Source organism: Tenrec ecaudatus, chromosome 1 (genome assembly GCF_050624435.1).
Source record: "Tenrec ecaudatus isolate mTenEca1 chromosome 1, mTenEca1.hap1, whole genome shotgun sequence".
Lineage (NCBI taxonomy): Eukaryota > Metazoa > Chordata > Mammalia > Afrosoricida > Tenrecidae > Tenrec > Tenrec ecaudatus.
The window spans coordinates 120,958,319-120,977,972 of record NC_134530.1 but is presented as its reverse complement, the minus strand read 5'-3'; the positions used below and the strand labels follow the sequence as shown (position 1 = coordinate 120,977,972).

General features: G+C 36.2%; 1 protein-coding gene across 1 annotated transcript in view; it reads right to left on the bottom strand.

The window, feature by feature from the left end:
* The window catches only part of PKN2 (protein kinase N2), a 132,901-nt gene that overhangs the window by 46,350 nt on the left and 66,897 nt on the right, over window positions 1-19,654 (bottom strand). The window contains exons 4-6 of the mRNA XM_075558070.1: window positions 12,848-12,965; window positions 12,103-12,248; window positions 11,802-12,015 (exon numbers count right to left, since the gene is read on the bottom strand). Of these exons, the coding sequence (XP_075414185.1) occupies window positions 11,802-12,015; window positions 12,103-12,248; window positions 12,848-12,965 (478 nt within the window). The remainder of the gene's footprint in view (window positions 1-11,801; window positions 12,016-12,102; window positions 12,249-12,847; window positions 12,966-19,654) is intronic.

The window sequence follows — 19,654 nt, the reverse complement described above, 5'->3', positions numbered from 1 at the left end:
ATTTAAAATAGGTGAGATACCTTTACCCTAACTACACCTGGATTCTTCTACTTTCCCAGGAACTCTGAGAGCAACATTGTTTCCATCCCTTGTCCATGGTTGGAGGGGATTCCCTAGCTGCTTAATCCAGAGAGACACTACAAATATATTTTGGGCTCTCATTGTTAGTCACACCTTTCTGAAAACTGACTATTCAGAATTTAATCTCTAATTCCATTTCCTTTCTCTGATCTTAGATTTAATTATTGACAGTTCTTGGATTATACAGGCTCAAATGCTATACGTGCTGATAGCCCAGAGCTATTTGACTCCTTCACCACGCTTTTCTGCAGCACGCATATACTGAGAGATCTGTTCCCGAGGATAAGAACGGAGCAGGCTGCCCTGACATGTAATCCGAACAATCACCATCAGTGTTGCTCGGCACCTCAGCACGAATTATTGTCAGATGTACGTCATTCTTTAAAGGGCCAAATAGCATACAGCAGATTATTTTACAATTGCTGTAAATTCAAAATGTCCGATAAGGAGGAAGTTAATAAGTAAGGAATAGGTATGTAGTGAACTTTTCCTCCTCAGTAGAAACAACTTGTTGAATTCATGTAATTTTTATTGTTTTTTACTACACTGCCAACTTTACCTCACTTCTACTTTAAATGTTAGGCTCTAAAAGTCATCTTGGGGAAACTGAAAACATCTGGCTACTACTTTAAAGCCTGGTAGCTTATTAAATATTTTAGTAATTTTAATATGTCTTGACATGACAATATTCAACACCTGTTTTCATGTAGGCAAAAAATCTGGAGGAATTTAATATCTTTATTAAATATCCAGAGGTTTCTTTTATGAGGTGATAGAATTGCAACTGCATATATAATAACCGTATTAGAAATCACTTATAATTATATTTTTAACTTTCATCACCCAGAATATGGAAATTTGAGCACAAGCAAATGAACAAATGTTTATATTCATAAGCAGTATCTACAACTTCCATGAAAATAAGTTAAATTAGAAAACTTATATTTAATTATCTAGAAAAACCTTTATGTATTCATTATACTAACTGGATATTTTTGTCTTGGCAAAATTAACATTTTAAATTCTGAGGAAATCTCATTGAATAAAAATTAGTAAATTTCCAAGACTGTGGAATGAAAAATAGTATTATACGTTATGCCTAGCAATAGATGTATAAATTCCAATATCACTATCATACAACCATAAGAGAAACCAACTTATAGATGACACAAATAACAAATAATGAGATGCAATGAAAAACTCAGATTCAAAAACCAAAACAAAACATCCAGTCACTGCCATCAAGTAAATTCTAATTCACACTGAACCCCCCATAGGATGAAATGCCCATCTGTGTTCCAAGACTGTAACTCTTAATGGATTAGTCTTTCTCATGCGGAATGGACTGTGGTCTCAAACTGACTTTGTGATTAGTAGATCACTGCGTAACAGCTACCCCATCAGGGCTCCTCCAGGGCAGAAAATATCCCTCAATTTATGTGCGTTAATATTTTATTATATCTAATTGCTTATTGGGATATTTCTCATCATGGTCTAAGTCTCCACATTTAGACTACGTCTCAAGTTAAACCTTAAGAATTGAGAAAACAAACAATCAGAAAAAAACAAACCCAAAGCTCTTCTGGTCTCTGGGAACAGCAGGTGTCAGGGCAGACACAGCCAACTCCAAGAACTACACCGTGTATAACCAATCCCGAAAATGGTGTAGAAATGGCATCAAGAAACCCCAATCACAATGACATGAATCTCCTAGGGGTGGATCCCATGGTCCCGAGGAACATGGCTTGATCAAGAAGCACAAGAAGAGGCTGAAGAAAGTGGAAGTCTACAACGCCAAGGCCATAGATGTTCATGCCGAAGCTATCAAGGCTCTTGAGAGGCCTAAGAAGGCCAATGCTCAGATCCTAATGGGCGTCATCCACAAGCTCAGTCGAAGGGCTCACATTGCCCACGCAAGCTTGGCAAGCGGGCCTGAGCATGTATTGCCAAGAGTCTGAGGCTCTGCCAGCTCAAGGCCTCGACCCCAGCTGAAGCTCCCACAAAGTAGAATTCTCCACCTAAGTACGAGAGGGACAGGTGTGGCCCTCAGGCTGCCATCTCCATGGAGTTGGTATGTTCCTGTTCAACTGGCATAAATAAACCTAAGGCGGGCAAAAAAGAAAACAAAACCTAACAAAAATAACTAAAATATCTTAATAGTGAGATCTTCCTTTTAGACTAATATATATATATATATACAGTTCAGTTGAGAAAGAAAATCAAAATAGACAACAGAAAAGTGGATGAAGGGAGACGTCGAACAGGGCAAGATATGAAAAATAATTTATAAATTATCAAGGGTTCATGAGGGAGCAGGGAGGGAGGGAAAAATGAGGACATAACGTGGAGAGGAAATGTTTTGAGAATGATGAGGGCAATGAATGTACACAATTGATGTATGTATGGCTTGTGATAAGAGTTGTAGGGCCCCTAAAAAAACGATTAAAAATTTTTTTAAAAAGGTATTTGCTATGAAAAGAAAAAAACAAGAAAATCAAACTAGAAAAGGACAACAAACCAACTTCTTGAGTTTCTCCAATGCAGCTTCCTAACTTTTCCTTGTTTTTTGAGCCCCCCCCCCAACTTTTCTTACAATAAGATAAATCCCCACTCCAAGTCTCTCTTTTAAATGAACAAACCATTCAGTTTCCTGAGGACAAGGTACTTATCATTGACTGATACGGTGATGAGAATTAGACAAAAGGCACAAACACTCCTAACCAAATTAACTGCTCTCAGTTGATTCCCACTCACAACTGTAAATCTTTACACGAACAGATAGTTGCATCTGTCTCTCATGAGGATGGTGAATCTGAACAGCCCATCTTGTGGTTAAACAGTTCAACATTAATCCCAGTGTCGCCAGAGCTCCATAAGTACAAAATAACACCTGTGGCTAATCATCAAATAATATCTAAGTCAGAAAATGTCTTGTGCACACAGACCAGGATTACATGTAAGAAGATAGCAAAGTTTCTGTTCTTCGGAAATCTAGGTTCCAACTGTGATGTAAAGGGGATGTGCCCATAACTCACACATGCACACACATATATTAGGCTCATTAAATATTTACATGATGAAACAGATTTGAGTCCTACTGACATAGTGGACCGAGCTACAACATGTAAGGAGTCTGAACACACCAGTGGCTCTGTGGGATAAAGATGAGGAGGCTGTTTGCTCCGGTAGATTTTAAAAACATCTCAGAAACCCAAACGGGCAGTTCTGCTCTGTTCTATTGGGTCGCCATGAGTTGGAATGGACTCAACAGCAGTGTTTCTTTTTTCTTCTCTGAGAAATCAAATAGTGGGAAAGTGCAAAAATCAGTGTGATGGCAAGAGAAGATTTATGGTACAAGTTATAAAATGCGGTTGGGAAAGTAAACAAGTAACACAGAGTAGAAGGTTATACCAGAGGTTTCCTAAGGTTTCTCAATTCATGTTGGCCTAATATTTCAATAGCTGTCTCATGCTGTCCCTAGGTCAAAATATTTGTCAAAGAGTTCTCTTTATTCAATAGCCATTGAAAACAATAATACAAATGGAAAAAGTAAATTATATCATTTAAAATAACCATGATTATATCTAGTCATATACCTGTGCCTATACGATACTATACAACTTCTCAAAATCTGATTATTATTTTGGATTGGTTTAAAACAACAACCAAGGAATCTCAGCTTCATCAATATAAGACATCAAAAGGAATACAGCTCACCTAATGTTAAAACTATAACTACCTTGAGCTAATAGCTATAACGGTTACTGCCCAGTGTGTAACAATGCTGTATTTGCCTCAAAACAGAAAAAACATAATGGTATCTTGCGCTCTTCTCTGTGAATTCATGTGACATTACAAGATTTAGGAACTCAATTTGCAAACTATATTAGACTGATCCAAAATTGTGGTATTAGTGAACTTAAATATTAATTTGTCTCTTTGAGTTTTAATGTAGAACTTTGTCACATATAAAGATGACTAATAATATTCCAAATTACTAGGATATGAAAGTATGGTATGTAATATTGAGGAACTCTTTCATAACTTTAGATACTGAATAACTATTATTAAGGTGAGGCCCTTATTAATGTTAACAGAGACAGGGAGCTCTAGAATTCTGAAGCTGGAGGTAGTCTATGTAATCAAAATTGTCACGTGAACATACTAATCTTTGTAGGTGACATCAGAGAAAAGAGTGGGGTGGAAATACTGACAATAACAGTAATGGACAGTCAAAAGTAAGAATGCTAGCTTGTGTTCCCAATGCAGGTTCCAGATGAAAAGATAAAGCAGAGAAACTATCCTTTAAGAAATGTGGTTGTTAGTTCATATCTAGGGCTCCCTAAAAGACTAATGCAAAAGGTTCACCTTTATTTTTTCTAACTAGGAAATTATTAGAGCAGAGCAATAAATGGTTTTGTGAGTAGTGGCCGTGATGCTGGTATTATCATAAACATCAGAAGGCCAGTGAAGCAGCCGCTGAAGCCTGGACATAAAGATAATCCATTGGTGACATCAGAAAAGTCAAAAAGTCTTGGAAGAAAAGCTAAGGAGCAAGATACTTTAGGAAATAAGAACACTGTAAAGTTTCCATATATTTCTAGGAATCAAGAAAACTATGTACAAATCCAGGAGAGAAGCATTCTTGGAAAAGATATATGAAGCTTTCACTTGTGGCTCATCTTCAAGTTCTGTCTGAGCTGTGAGTGCAGGAGAAGGCCCAGCTGGAACTGCCTGCCTGAGTGTTAAAGTTATGTGTGTCCCAATACCCAGAAAACTAAAAAGTGAATGACTTTTATTATATTTCCAACTGTTATCACTGTCTAATCACTAGCTACCAAAACAGACAAAAGACTCATATTTGACAAAGAATACAATCTTTACAGAAATAGTATAGAAAACGTCACTAAATAAACAACTACAACCCAAAATAAGCATCGAAAACAAATCTCCTTGGAAGGGAGATTGATCTCTAGAGTTACCAAATTCTAATATCCAGAATGCATGGGTTGCAAGGAAAAATTATCTGACATACAAAGAGAAATTATGGGGCATTCAGACAAAAAAAATAACAAAAGCTGTCCAAGAGGAAGACTATGAACTTACTAGACAATGGCTTTAAATCAAACAGCACCAAATATGCTCAGAGAGCTAGTAGAAACCATGTACAACGAGGTAAAGGAGAGAAAGAAAAAGATCTAAACATTAAAGAATACTGAGCTAAAGGCACAAACTATAGAAACTAACCAAACAGCATGCAGTTCTGCAGCTAGAGAGCAGAATGAAAACAGTTTATTAGAGATGCTCAACAGAACTTGGGAAGGCAGAAAAATAAGCAGCAAAATCAAAGATAAGCCAATAGAATCACGTATGCATGGATTGTGATATGAGTTGCATGAGCCCCTAATAAAATGATTAAGAAAAAAAGAAATAATGAATACTTGTCAAGTATTACACACGTAAGTGTAAAAATCAGTACTATAGATTCTGGCTTGTAATTCCCTCTTGTATTTCCTATAAGAAAGGGGAACCGATTACAAGGATCTACACATAACCTCTTCTCTGGGGGATGGACAACAGAAAAGAGGGTGAAGGGAGTGGATAAGATATGACAAAATAATAATAATAAATATCAAGGGTTCATGAGGGAGGGGGAGAGGGGAAGCAGGGGAAAAATGAGGAGCTTATACCAAGGGCTCAAACAGAAAGCAAATATTTTGAGAATGATGATGGCAACAAATATACAAATGTGCTTGACACAATGGATGTATGTATGGATTGTGATAAGAGTTGTAGGAGCCCCCAATAAAATTATTTCTTTTTAAGATTTAAAAGCAAACACATAAAACAATAGTTATAAATTATGTCAAAGGCTACACAATGTACTATGGTCGTAATGAAAGGGGACCGCGGCCTGAGTGGGAACACAAATGAACACACTTGTCTTGAAGGGAGAAGAGCTGGGGCTGCTCCTTACAAGTGCGGATGGCAATGCTCTCTTGTATTTCGGACAGGGTCCAAGGAAGGGCCAGTTCTTGGAGAAAGGTCTCATGCTTGGCAGAGGGTCAGTGAAAAAGATGAAATGACACAGTGGCTATAATCATGGGTTCAACATAAAAACAACTGTTACTATAAAGCAGGGCTGGACTGAGTTAGAGTGTTATAAATACTTATGGTACTAGATATAATTATCTGGATAGACACTAAGAAAGTGACTGAAAAAAATAAAGAAAACAATGGAATCAAAAAGTTATACTGGAAAAAATCAAACATTTAAACAAAGGTTGTATGAGAGGAATTCAGAGAAAAAAATAGAATTTAGAGAAAGAAAATAGCAAAAGTCCTCCTTCAACAGTAGTAACCTGAATGTAAATGCATTAAACTTTCCATTCAAAGGTACAGATTGGTAGACTGAATGATAAATCACAATCCAAATTTTTAGACATAAAAACAAAAACAGATTGAAATTGGAAGGTTTTAAAAATTCAATTCAATGGCCAAAGAAACCTGGAATGGTTAAATTGGTATCTGACAGAGTTCAATTCAAAATCCATTCTTAAAAACAAAGATTAGATAATGATAAAAGATTCAATACATTCAGAAGATAGAACAGTTGTATATTCACCTAACAACATCATTTCTTCACTGACCCTATATGCCCTATATACACCATGAAGAAAAGGTGACAGAATTGGAGGTTGAAGTGGCCAGTTCTACAATAATAGTTGGAGATGTCAAAATTACACGTTAAATATCAGATATACTATTTAGACAGAAGATCAATAGAGAAGTAGTGAACTTGAACATTATTAATCCATCTTAAAAAAATACACACGCAAATTAACTCACTCCATCAAATGAAAGCAAGATGTACATCAATCCCAAATGCATATGCAATAACCTCCAAGATACACTATGCATTAAAGCATGAAATGTGTCAATTTTAAAAAACTATAATCATATGAAGTATATTCTCTGACAATGAGTTAAAATTATAAATCAACAGGTGGAAATTTAGAAAACTCAATTTTATAAAGTGTGTGAGCAAATTATATCAAAGATAAAAGGTTATATAAACCTATTGAAGTCCTCTTGTATGTATAAATGCCACAATACATTCTTAAACAACTAATGGGCCAAATGAGAAATGACAAAGAAAATTAGAATTTGAGGTGAATTCAAATCAAAACAGAGCATGTCACAATTTAAGGTACAGAATAAAAGATATGCTAAGAGAGATGCTCACCTAAAAGGTCTAAGAAAGATGTTTATCTAACAGATCTACATTAAAAGAAAAAGGAAAAGATATCAAATCAATAATTTAGTCTAACTATACCTTTAAAAACTATACAAAGAGAAGCAAACTAAATTCAAAGCTATAAGAAGAAAGAAAGTAATAAGCTAGAGGGGAGGTAAGATAAATAAGGAACAGAAAAACAATAGAGATTCAACAAAAGCAAAAGTGTATTTAAAAAAAATTAATAGAGAAGTCTTTATGTAGACCAAGAAAGATAGTCAGATTACTAAAATTTAAATGAGACATTACAGCTGCTCTTACAGAAATAAGAGATTATGCAAAATTATTCACTGACAAATTAATGTCAAAATCAAACAAAACACCATGTAACAAACCCAAACATTCAAGAAAAGAAGAAAATCTGAACAGCTACCTGAGGAAGCTGTGAACGTTTCACAAATGGAATTGAAAAAGTAAACACAAAACATTGTGAAGCTTAGCTGCAGTCAAGTCAGCCACTTGGTGGTCTCCTGCACGACAGAGGAAAACCTGGCTCAACCTTGCCCCATGATTGGTGTGGACTAGACCGCAGGGATCCATAGGTTCTCACTGGCTTTTGAATGCACAGCACCAGCCCGTTTCTGTAGTCTTAGTCTAAAAGTGCCACTCAAACCTGTTCGCAGTACATAGCCTGCAGTAATAAATGGGTCCTGAAATGATACATCACATGCTTTGTCCAGGAACTGAATCCAGGTTTCCTGCCTGATGTTGAGAATTCTACAGCTGAATCACCATTGTCCTCAGAAAGATTAAATAATATAATAAAAAATATGTCAGAAAAGCAAATTCTGGAATCAGAGAGTTCCATTGGTAAATTATAACAAAAACTTAAAAGAATCAATACATATTCATTTTCAAAATATATTAGAAAAAGGAATGCTTTCCAATTCATTCTATGAAATAAACAATATTCTGACACAAAAGTCAGACATCAAAATAAATGAAAAGCAGAGACAAATGTCCTTATACAGAAGTACCAATCCTCAAAATAAAAACTCAACAATTAGAACACAGTAGCATATAAAAAGATGATGAAACAAAACCAACTGGAATGAAAAAGTCCAACATTACAAAATCAATGTAATACACATCCATAGTGACCAACCGCATGCAGATTTGACTTGTGACGCTGTATGGGGCAGAGTAGTACTGTTCCCTAGGGGGTCTGAGATGTTAAATGTTCATGGGAGCAGGAAATCTTTTCTCTCAAGCAGTGATGGGTAGGTTTGACTACTATCCTTGGTGCTGGCATCCTGTGTAACTACCCACATCACCAGGACTTACATACATCAACATAGTAAAGAAAAAAATCCATGTTGTCTCAATTAATGGAAAACAAGCATTTGACAAATCCAACATCCTTTCATTATAAAAACATTCAAACTAAGAATAGACAGGGACTGATATATAGCCAATTAATATGGCCTTTCTAGCCATAATTCCTTAAGTGATCCATTATAAATTCTTGGCTGTGTGTCTGTGGCAATAATCCCATTTTGGAAAGAATCTATGCTATACTGAAAGACAGGATAATTGTGGGACTAGATCTTTATGTTAGTAGAGGATGTAAACCAACTTTGTTTTCATAGGTGGTATGCTCGGCTGAATAACAAAAACTCCACCTCTACTGTCATCTCAGAAGCAGAGAGAAATCCTAGAACCACTGGAAGCAGCAGAGCACATTTGAGATCTCTACAATAGTGGAGGCCAAGACTAGAGGAACCAAAGGTTATAGCCTGGAGATGATGAGACAGAACAGAGGAGCAGCACCAAGACTACAAGACTGTGAGGTCAAGCAGGCAGCCAACAGAGGCAGGGCCATGGAGCTAAGATGCCGAGGACACGAGAAGAGAGTTGTTGCTGTGGATCAATGACTATATTTTAATTGTTTACTGATCTGGTAACTTGCTAACTTCCTTAACAAACCCTCTTAATTATGAATCTTGATCGTGAGTTCTGTGTGGTCGCTGCAACAGATTATCCAACCCAGCACGGAACGGTTGGTGTCAGAATAGGTAGCGAAAGAGGGAGGGTGGAGACCCATCTGACCTCTGCCACATAGCAAAAGGGAAGCCAGCGGTGGTTGAATCTGGCCCCCATGTTGTTTACTTGGGAACTTATTCAATTAGATAAAGGGCATTAAAAGTTCCGATCAATATCATCATACTCAATGATGAAAAAGAAAATTTTCCTTACAAGATCAGGAATAAGACAAGGAAGGATGACTGAACTTCAGCTGTTTCTCTTCAACCTAGTACTAGAAGTTCATATTAAAGCAATGTGGTAAGGGGGAGAATGTGATCCGATTAGAAAGGAAGAAATAAAAATATTAGTTGACAGATGATATAGTAATATTATATATAAACAAGTTCTTAATTAAAATCCTCAGAGCTAATAAATTCAGCAACGTTGAAGGATACAGGATCAACACCCCAAAATAAGTTGTATTTCTACACTCTCACAATAAGCAGGGGGTCCTAATGGCCCACTAGTTAAGCATTTGGCTACTAACTGAAAGGCCAAGCTTTCTGAACCCACTAGCTTGCTCTGTGAGAGAAAGATGTGGCATTCTGCTTCAGTAAAGGTAACCGAGCCATGGAACCTCCACACGGGCAGGTCTGCCTGTCCTATAGGATTGTTGTAAGTCAAAATCAACTCGCCAGCAGCAGGTGTGGTTTTGTTCAGTAATAAAGAGAAAATTAAGAAAACAGCCCTTATTATAACCATGTCAAAAAAAAAAGAATAAATTTAGCTCAAGAGGTGTAGCTGCATTCAAAAGAATGCCGACGAACCCTTTAATCACACAACATAGAAAAGTTAACTGAAAATGGATTAAAGACCTAAATATGGGAACGAAAACTATAAAACCCTAAGGAAAAAACAAGTCTTCGTGTTCTTATATATATCCCCCTCCCCACCAAAAATAATAGACGTAATTAAAAAAAAAATAAAAATAGATAAATTTTACATCATCAAAATGAAAAAACTTTGGTTCATTAAATGTCACTATCAAGAGAGTTAAAAGACTAAGCACACAAAAAGAGACACGTTTAAAGATTGTGTCTGATAAAGGTATGTATATATATCCATAACACATAAAGAACTCTTATGTCTACCAAACAAAAGGATATACTTCAATTAAAATATGAACAAAGAACTCTAATAGATATTTCTCCAAAGAGAAACAAATGACCAGTGATGACATGAAAGATGCTCAACATCAGTGATTTCCCCAAACCCAAATCCAGTGCCATTAAAACAATTCTAACTCAGAGAAACCCATTCAGGGTTTCGAAGACTGCTAAACTTCATGGGAACAGACAGTCTCATTTGGTGGGTTTGAAGTGCCGATCGTGCAGCCAGTGACTCAACGTTAGTATCGCTATAATTTATACTAAGGATTGTAAGGGATAACAAGTGTGGGCAAGATGTGGAAAAATTGTAACCCTTATATATTATTAGTCTGAGTATATGAAATAGTGCAACCACAAGGACAATGGCTGGATGATTCTCTGGTTGATAAAGGTACAGATTACCATACAATCCAATAATCCCATTCTTAGCTATGCATCGCAAAGAACTGGAAACAAGTGTTCAAAGAAAAGTTACATACAAATGTACATAGCATTACTCGTTATACCCAAATGTAAAAACAAGCCAAGTGCTGTGCAAATAATCAATGGCGAAATTAAATATAGTGTATATACAGTATTTACCAGGGGAGAGTGGGAGGGACATAAGGAGACACAATGCTTAAAAGACCATTGAACTTCTTCTATTAAGAGTGATGGAAAAAATGGAAACAGTTAATAGTAATGGTTACAACAATATGATAATTATAATTAATGTCACTAAGCAGTATATTTCATGATAAATATAATTACTGTCACTAAATGTAGAAAATATTTTATGATAAACATATTTACCAAAGAAAAAATACATGGTGTATGTCCATACAATGGTTCAGTCATAAAGAGGAATGAAGAATGGAAATATGCTGCTACACAGAAGATCACTAAAAGCCTTACACTAAGTGAATGAAGTCAGAAGCAAAAGGCCAGACACACTATGATTCCACTTATCTAAACTACCTAGAATAGACAAATCCAAGGAGACAGAGAGTCAATTAGTGGTTGCTATTAGCTGAGGAGAGAAAGAAATGGAAAACAACTACTAAATAGCACAAGATTTTCTTTTGCACAATGAAAATGTTCTAAAACTAGAAAGTGGTAATAATTATACAATACTGTGAATACACTAAATGATACTGAATATATACTTCAAAATGGTAAATTTTGTTATATGTATTTTACCATACTTTTAAAATCAGTCTGGGTCACCTTTCCCCTATCACTGATTAAACCAAAACTAGATATGAACAAAAATGCAGAGGAAAAACAGTCATGGAGTATGTGCTACATACCTGTTAATGCAGCTGGTTTGGACAACGTACTATACTGGTTTGGGGGAGATATCACACTTTGACGTGGACTGAGTGTTGGTGATGCAACAAGTGATAGCTCCTCAATTATAACACTGCTTTTGGGATGATTCCGAGGAAGTTCATTTAATCTTTGCTCTAATGAATACTTTAAAAGGTCCAATTTCTGGCTTGACTCATTAAATCTTGCTTGAGCCTTGAACAGGAAATACAATTATTACCATTTAAACAGTCACATTTTTAATGATGTATATATTTAGTCAATGTTTTAATTTAAAATTACTTCTGAAAGTGCTTTTCTGTCGGTTACTTTTCCTGAGCCAAGTAATTTCATCACATTCTTTGCACCTTCTGCTACAGCAAACTCTATCCGGAAATGATGCCTTAATTCTTCCATACGAAGTTCAAGAGGGCTTATCACAGGTTTTGCTAGAGGGGAAAAAAATAAATAAAAACTTTAATGGAACCATCTATTGACTTAATATAAATTTAAAAGGGGGTTAAATAATGAAAAATAAAATTAATTTTCATAACATTAAAATAAAAGTTATACCTTTAAACAATAAACACTAAAAACAATATTTAATAGATACAATAAAATTCAGAACTTTCCATTTTAGCTATCATATATCTAAAATAATTATAACTATATATGTCAATATAGCCACATGTTGAAGTATCATAAGACTGTTCATATTATACAGCCCTCTGGAATTAAAAAGAAAGGGGGGGGGGAATAAAAAATAACAAAACAAACCATATTCTAAATGGGCAACAAATTTGTAAAATTTAGAATGTATTTGGAAATACATTAAAATAAAGACATACATTCTAGGTTGCTAACTTCTTTTAAAATGAAGAGTAAATAAATATTTGAAGTATACATCATTACATAATGCCTCCTCTCCTCCTAAATGTGAACACCTACTTCATATTAAAATCTATTTCGCACTGTATGTACATCCTAATACATGCCTAACTGGCACTGACATTAATTAAAAAATGCGAATTTATCTTTATTGCATCACCATTATCAAAAGCCAATTCATTGGTCTGTACTGCCTGAAGAATCTGCATTCTTATAACTTCTATTTTTGTCTTGCTGTCCTGGAGCATCTGCTGAGCCGTGCCATGGAGCTTCCGATCCTATTTTTAAAAAGAGAAAGAAAATGTAACCATTAACTGGACTTAGAAGTGATTGCCTTTTTTCTTTTTGTAAAAAAGAAAATGGGGCTCTTAAATCTCTTATCACAATCCATACATTCCTCCAATGTGTCATCCACATTAGCACATATGCCGCCATCATCATTTTCAAAGCATTCTCTTCCCACTTGAGCCTGTTATCAGCTCCCCATTTCTTCCCCCTCCCTCCCCCGCCTACCCTCCCTTACAAACTCTTGATAAGTTATAGATTAGTTTTTCCATAACTTGCTTAGTTCTCCGTTGCCCTTCACCCACTTTTCCGTTATTCGTCCCCCTGGGAAAGGGATCTAGATTGATTCTTGTGATCGATTCCCCTTTTTGCCCCCACCCTCCCCTTATCCTCCTGGTATCTCTACTTTCCTTGTTGTCCCTGAGGGATTTATCTATCCTGGATTCCCTGTGTTGAGGGGGCTCTTATCTGTAGCAGTGTGCATGCTCTGGTCTAATCCAATTTGTAAGGTAGAACTGAGGTGATGATAGCAGGGTGAAGGAAGCACCAAAGAGCTAAAGGAAAGTTGTGTGTTTCATAGGTGCTATACTGCACACTGACTGGCTCATCTCTTCCCTGTGACCCCTCTCTGAGGGAATGTCCACTTGTCGACAGATGGGCTTTGGGTCTCCACTCTATGTTCCTCCCCACATTCACCATGGAGATGCTTTTATTCTGGGTCTTGGGTGCCTGATGCCTCATACCATCAACACCTATGATCACACAGGCTGGTATGCTGCTTCCATGTGGTCTTTGGTGCTTCCCAGTTAAATGGCCACTTGTTTATCTTCAAGCCTTTAAGACCCCAGATGCTGTTATCTTTTGATAGCGGGACACATCACTTTTCTTCACTACATTTGCTTATCACCCACTTTATCTTCAGTCATTGTGTTGGGAAGATGAGCATCACAGGATGCTGGATTATTAGAACAAAGTGTTCTCATGTTGAGAGAGTACTTGAGTTGAGGCCCAATGTCCATCTGCAACCTTACTTCTTATCATAAAGATATGAGTACATAGTTCTATTCCCCTCTCATTATACATATATTTACCTATGTACATGCATGTATTTAGGCCTCTATAAATGTCCTTTGCCTCCTGGTTCCTTCCTCTATTTCCTTTTTACTTGCCTCTTGTCCCACCATCATGGTTGGCCTCCATTCAGATTTAGTAATTCCTTGCTGCTGCATTGCCCTTGATTGAGCCCCACTAGGCATCCTACATCCTTCCTTCCATTGGTTTTAGTTCACTTGTTGTTCCCTTGTCCCTGGGTTGGTATCCCCCACCTTCCTTTCTCCCGTATCCCCCAAAACCATTGGTCCTGTTCTTTTCATCTCCAAATTGTTTATCCTGCCTATCTTATCTAGAAAGACATGCAGATACATTAATAAGCGCAAAAACCAGGCAAAGCCAAATAAAACAACAAAAGGAAGTCAAAACCAACAAAACAATAACAGTAAAAAACAAAATAACAGCAAAAAGAAAGCCAATGACAAAGATGGAAGATATTTTCATAGCTTCTAAATAATATTTTTTAAAATGCAACAAGTTAAATAAGAACGTTAACTTCTCTAAACACTATAAAATACATTTACACGAGGGGGGGAAGAGCCGATAAGCTTATAGGGAAATAAACAAGGGAAACAATGTTACTTAATATTTAGAATTTGAGAGAACATCAGTCTCTCAAAGTGAAAGACCAAATAAAACCAAAACACCCACAACCAAAATTTTAATCTGTAATTCTCACTTGTCATAGCGTAACATAAAACATAACAAATTTTCCTTGATTCTCCTTCTCACAGCAATAGTATGTGATATAAACCTGTATGCAATGAATACCTGAGTATGATTAAACCTTAAATATTATATAATTTCATCCACTCTTTCATTAAATCTCATCAAAATCTTTTTAGGAAGCTTCATGAGTGAGAACCTTAAAAAAATAAGCTAATCATAGGTGATATCTTTGTTACCTTAAATTCTGATTCTATAAATATTGATAATAAGATTCATAGTCCTGAAAAATTTTGACTGTAAAAGTAGTAAAACCTCAAAAGAATTAGGAAGAAATGATATGGAATAAACCGTTACTCTCTCTTAAGATTTCCAGAAAGATTCTGAATTAAGTGACATCTGGCAGGCAGAATGCTGTCAGATGCTGTCCCATTGCTTCTAATTCCTGGCTATGTTCAGAGTGGTTGCTGGGTTTGAATCCACTGTTACATACATTGTCAATCCAACTTACAGAAGGTCTTTCTATTTTGTTCTATTTTTCCAAGTATGTCCTTCTCCAGGGACAAGCCAAAATACATGAGATCAATAGCCTCATCATCCTCAATGCAAAGGAGCATTCTGGCCATACTTCTCCTAAGACTTCTTCCAAGTGCTTGTTCTTCTGGCAACTCAAGGTGTATTCAATGTTAAAAAAAAAAGAAAGTATGATTCAAAGGCACCAATTGCTTTTCATTCTTCCCTATGTATTATGTCCAGTTTGTACATACATAGGAAGCGACTTAATATTCATTCCATGGTATGTGCGGGGCATACCTCAGTCCTGAAAGTAATCTCTTTTCTTCTGGATTTTTTTAAAGTTTCTTTTTGCAGATTTGCCCAATGAAATACAGTTTACGTTATTTATTTCTTGACTATGGTTTCCACTGGCATTCACTGATTTAAGTAAGAGGATTTTTGCTTTATTTAAACTGAAGGTTTTGGTGTTTGATTTTTATTAACATTTTAAGTTCATTTTGCTTTCAGCAAACAAAGTTATATCACCTGTACATCATAGGTCATTTATTAATCTTCCAATCCTGGTGCTGCATGCATTCTTCAAGAAACCCAGCTTTTTGGATTATTAGTTTAGAATATTGACTGAGTAAGCATGGTATTCGGATAAACTCCAGCACACACATTTCCAGATCTTAAATCATATAGTACCCTCTTACTATGTATAATCATAATGAAGTGATCTGAAATTAAGCTTTATGAGGTAATTCATAATTTATTTTAACACCTACAATCTTTCTCGTGTTCTCTGCTGTTAGCCAATTTCCCTTGTTCCATGTTTCCTTCTGAACTTAGCTTAAATTTCTGACAGTTACTAGTCAATGTACTACTGTAATGGTTGTGAATTATCTTTCACAAAATTATACTTACATGTGATATTAATGATAATGTGAATTTTGTTGGTTAACCTTTCTTTGGAATCAATCTCTTCTAGTAGGTTAGTCAATAGCTGAAAAATACCATGTCCCCCAAAGATGCCTGTGTTCAGTTCCCAGGAATCTATGAATTTGCTTGAGAAATTCATGGCAAGGCTAAATATGGTAGCTGGTTGAATTAAGGATGTCCTTAAACTACGGTGAGTATCCTGTATTCTAAAAGTAGGCTGCTATCATCTCAAAGGTCCTTACATATGAAAGGCAGAGGCACAACAGGAAGTCAGAGAAATATGATGTAAGAACTAACAGTTGCTAGGTTTGAAGATAGAGTAAGAATGCCATAGTCAAAGAATATGGGTAGCTTCTAGGAGCTAAAAAGAAAGCAGAAACAGATTTCCCCCTAAATTTTCTACAAGGACGAGATATCTAGATAATTCGACTCATAGCAACCTTACAGGGCAGAGTGGAACTCCCTCATATTGTTTCCTAGGCTGCCACCAGGTCTTTACTCAGTGAAGTTGCTGGCAGGTTAGAACTACAGACCTCTACTGTGTCACCAGTGCTTTCTAATTACAAAGTGAAATATATATTTCACTTTAATATATTTTCCCTTTCTTAAGCTACTAAATTTGTTATTGTAACAGTTAAAGAAAATATAAGAATCAAGGAAAAACTTCATGTTAAGTATTAGAAAATGTCATCTCTTGCTTGGAGAGTTAGAAGTTGTCAAAATCCAGGAGGTTTTTCTCTTCATAAAATAAGTGATATATAAAATTAAACATCAAATTAAGTAATTTATTCACAGGCAAAGTCAACCACTGTATATTGCTGAGGCATTTATACTTTCATCACTAAGGCACTGGTACTGTGAGGAACAACCATCAAGTTGGATGCCAGCTAGAGTAACCCCACGTACAATGGACCGAATGTTGCCGGGCCCTTACCACCTGCACGATCAGTTAGAAGTTAAACTAAAGAAATCCATGAGGCTTTATTGGTAATTTTCAGAAGTAGATTACCAAGACTTTTCTTTTCTAGTTCATCCTAGCATACAAGCCCTGCTGACACCAGTTCTCCTGAAAAGCTGGTGCTTGCTGTGTACAAGTCGTACTGGTCAGCGATCAAGCCTGAGTTCCCTGCACGGAAGGTGAAAAGCCTACCGATGAGCCACCTCTGCTGTTATAAGGTAAAGACTAGTTGTCATTGACTCGGCTCTTATTCATGGCAACTGTGTTCCACAGGGTTTTCAATGGCTGATTTTGTCGAATTAGATCGCCATGTTTTCCTTCTGAGGAGTCTCTGGGTAGATTCCAACTTCCAACCTCTTGGTTAACAGAAAGCACCTGAGCTGTAAAGAACTCCATCACTAGGGATAAAATGAAACTAAAATAGCACACAATCCATCTTAATTTTCCAGAAGACTCAAGACTAGACTTTAACACAAAATTATCAGAAAGGAAGCTTCATTTCAATAAACAGAAGACACATATAACATGGAATAAGAGAAAAGGAAATGTGTGTGAAAAGTTTATCACTGTTATATAAAAGAAACTAATATATTCGGTTATTTACCAAACTCAGGTTACTCAACAGTGGGGAAAAATATAAACAAATTTATTAAAATTTTTTCAATTTCTTTTCTGCCTCGAAAGTTAGTCACTTTTTTAAAAAGGAGTGTCTATCCAGGTGTTGTTTTGTAAATAAAAATATATAAGTTTAACACCAAGGAGTCAGATAAAATTATTTTAAATAAATCCCTTAATTATCAATTTAAATTATGAATTACACTTTGCCCTTGCAGAACAATATATCTGCTAATTATGCTTCACCAATAAGGATACTAGCCTGAATTTGGTATTTGCCTATGACATATTATACTTTTATGAACTCATCTAAGTTTAAAACTAAAGTATTTTAATCCTTTCATCGATTCAATATCAGAAACATGAAACTGAAGATTTGAAATACATTTTCTATTTCTTTGAGACTGGACTACATTGAGGAAAATAATTAGTCTTCTAGTGTTCATAATCCTATAGGCCAAATATATTTTGGAATCATATATACTAGGGCCTAAATTGTTTTACTATATAAACTTGAGTAATATAAATGATTATCAAGAAGATGCAGAACTGGGCAACATTTAGTTTTGGTATATATAAGACCATCATGAGTTAGAGAAAACTCAAGGACAACTAACAATAACTACACAACTTGTGTATTGTTCTATATACCTTAAGTTATTCTAGATGTAAAACTGGGATAAACCAATCCTAAACCTAAAGGCTTTGGAGTTCATTCTGACTTACTGATCATCCTAAAAGTCTATGTAGAACTACTCTATAGGGCTTCCAACACTGTAAATCTTTAAGGTGTGCTAACTTTTTTTAAATGGAAGCAGACTGCTGCTACATCTTTCTCATGGAGAATGGAATCAGTTTTAACTGACAGCCCTTTGGTCAGCAGTCAAGTATGTAGCCATTGTGCCTCTAGGGCAGCGGTTCTCAACCTGTGGGTTGCAACCCCGTTGGGGGTTGAACGACCTTTTTACAGGGGTTATCTAAGACCATCCGAAAACACAAATATTTCACAATACATAACTACATATTGTTTTGTGATTAAACACTATGCTTTATGTTCAATTTGCAACAATGAAAATACATCTGTATGTCAGATATTTACATTACAATTCACAACAGTAGCAAAATTACAGCTATGAAGTAGCAACAAAAATAATTTTTTGGTTGGGAGTTACCACAACATGAGGAACTGTATTAAAGGGGCGTGGCCTTAGGAAGGCTGAGAACCACTGCTCTAGGGCTTCTTAAAACTAGGACAATGCTATCTAAAACACGAAACTTTTGTTGGCAATGTTTTCATTTAAAAAAACAAAAACTATCACAGGGTACCTTATGTCGATGAAGTGCTAATATGAAAGTACAAATTTAGGGGGAGTGTGGGGTGGGGACCTAATGCTCATCTGTAGGCAACTGGAATCCCTTTGCAGAGGGATAGCTGGAAGGAGAGGAGTCACTCAGGGTGCAGTGTAGCATCAATGAAACACACAACTTTCCTCTGGTTCTTAAATGCTTTCTCCCCCCACTCACCCCCAGCTATCATGATCCCAATGCTACCTTACAAACCTGGCTAGGCCAGAGGATGTACACTGGTAAAGATAGGAACTGGAAACACAGGGAATCCAGGGCGGATGATCCCCTCAGGACCAGTGGTGACAGTGGTGATACCAGGAGGGTGGAGGGAAGGTGGGATGAAAGAGGAACCAATTTCAAGGATCTACATATAACTTCCTCCTTGGGGGATGGACAACAGTAAAGTGGGTGAAAGGAAATGGTGGGCAGTGTAAGCTATGATAAAATAATAACAAATTATCAAGGGTCATGTGAGGGGGAGGTGGGGAGGGAGTGAGGGAAAAAAATGAAAATATGAGCTGATTACAAGAGCCCAAGTGGAAAACAAAT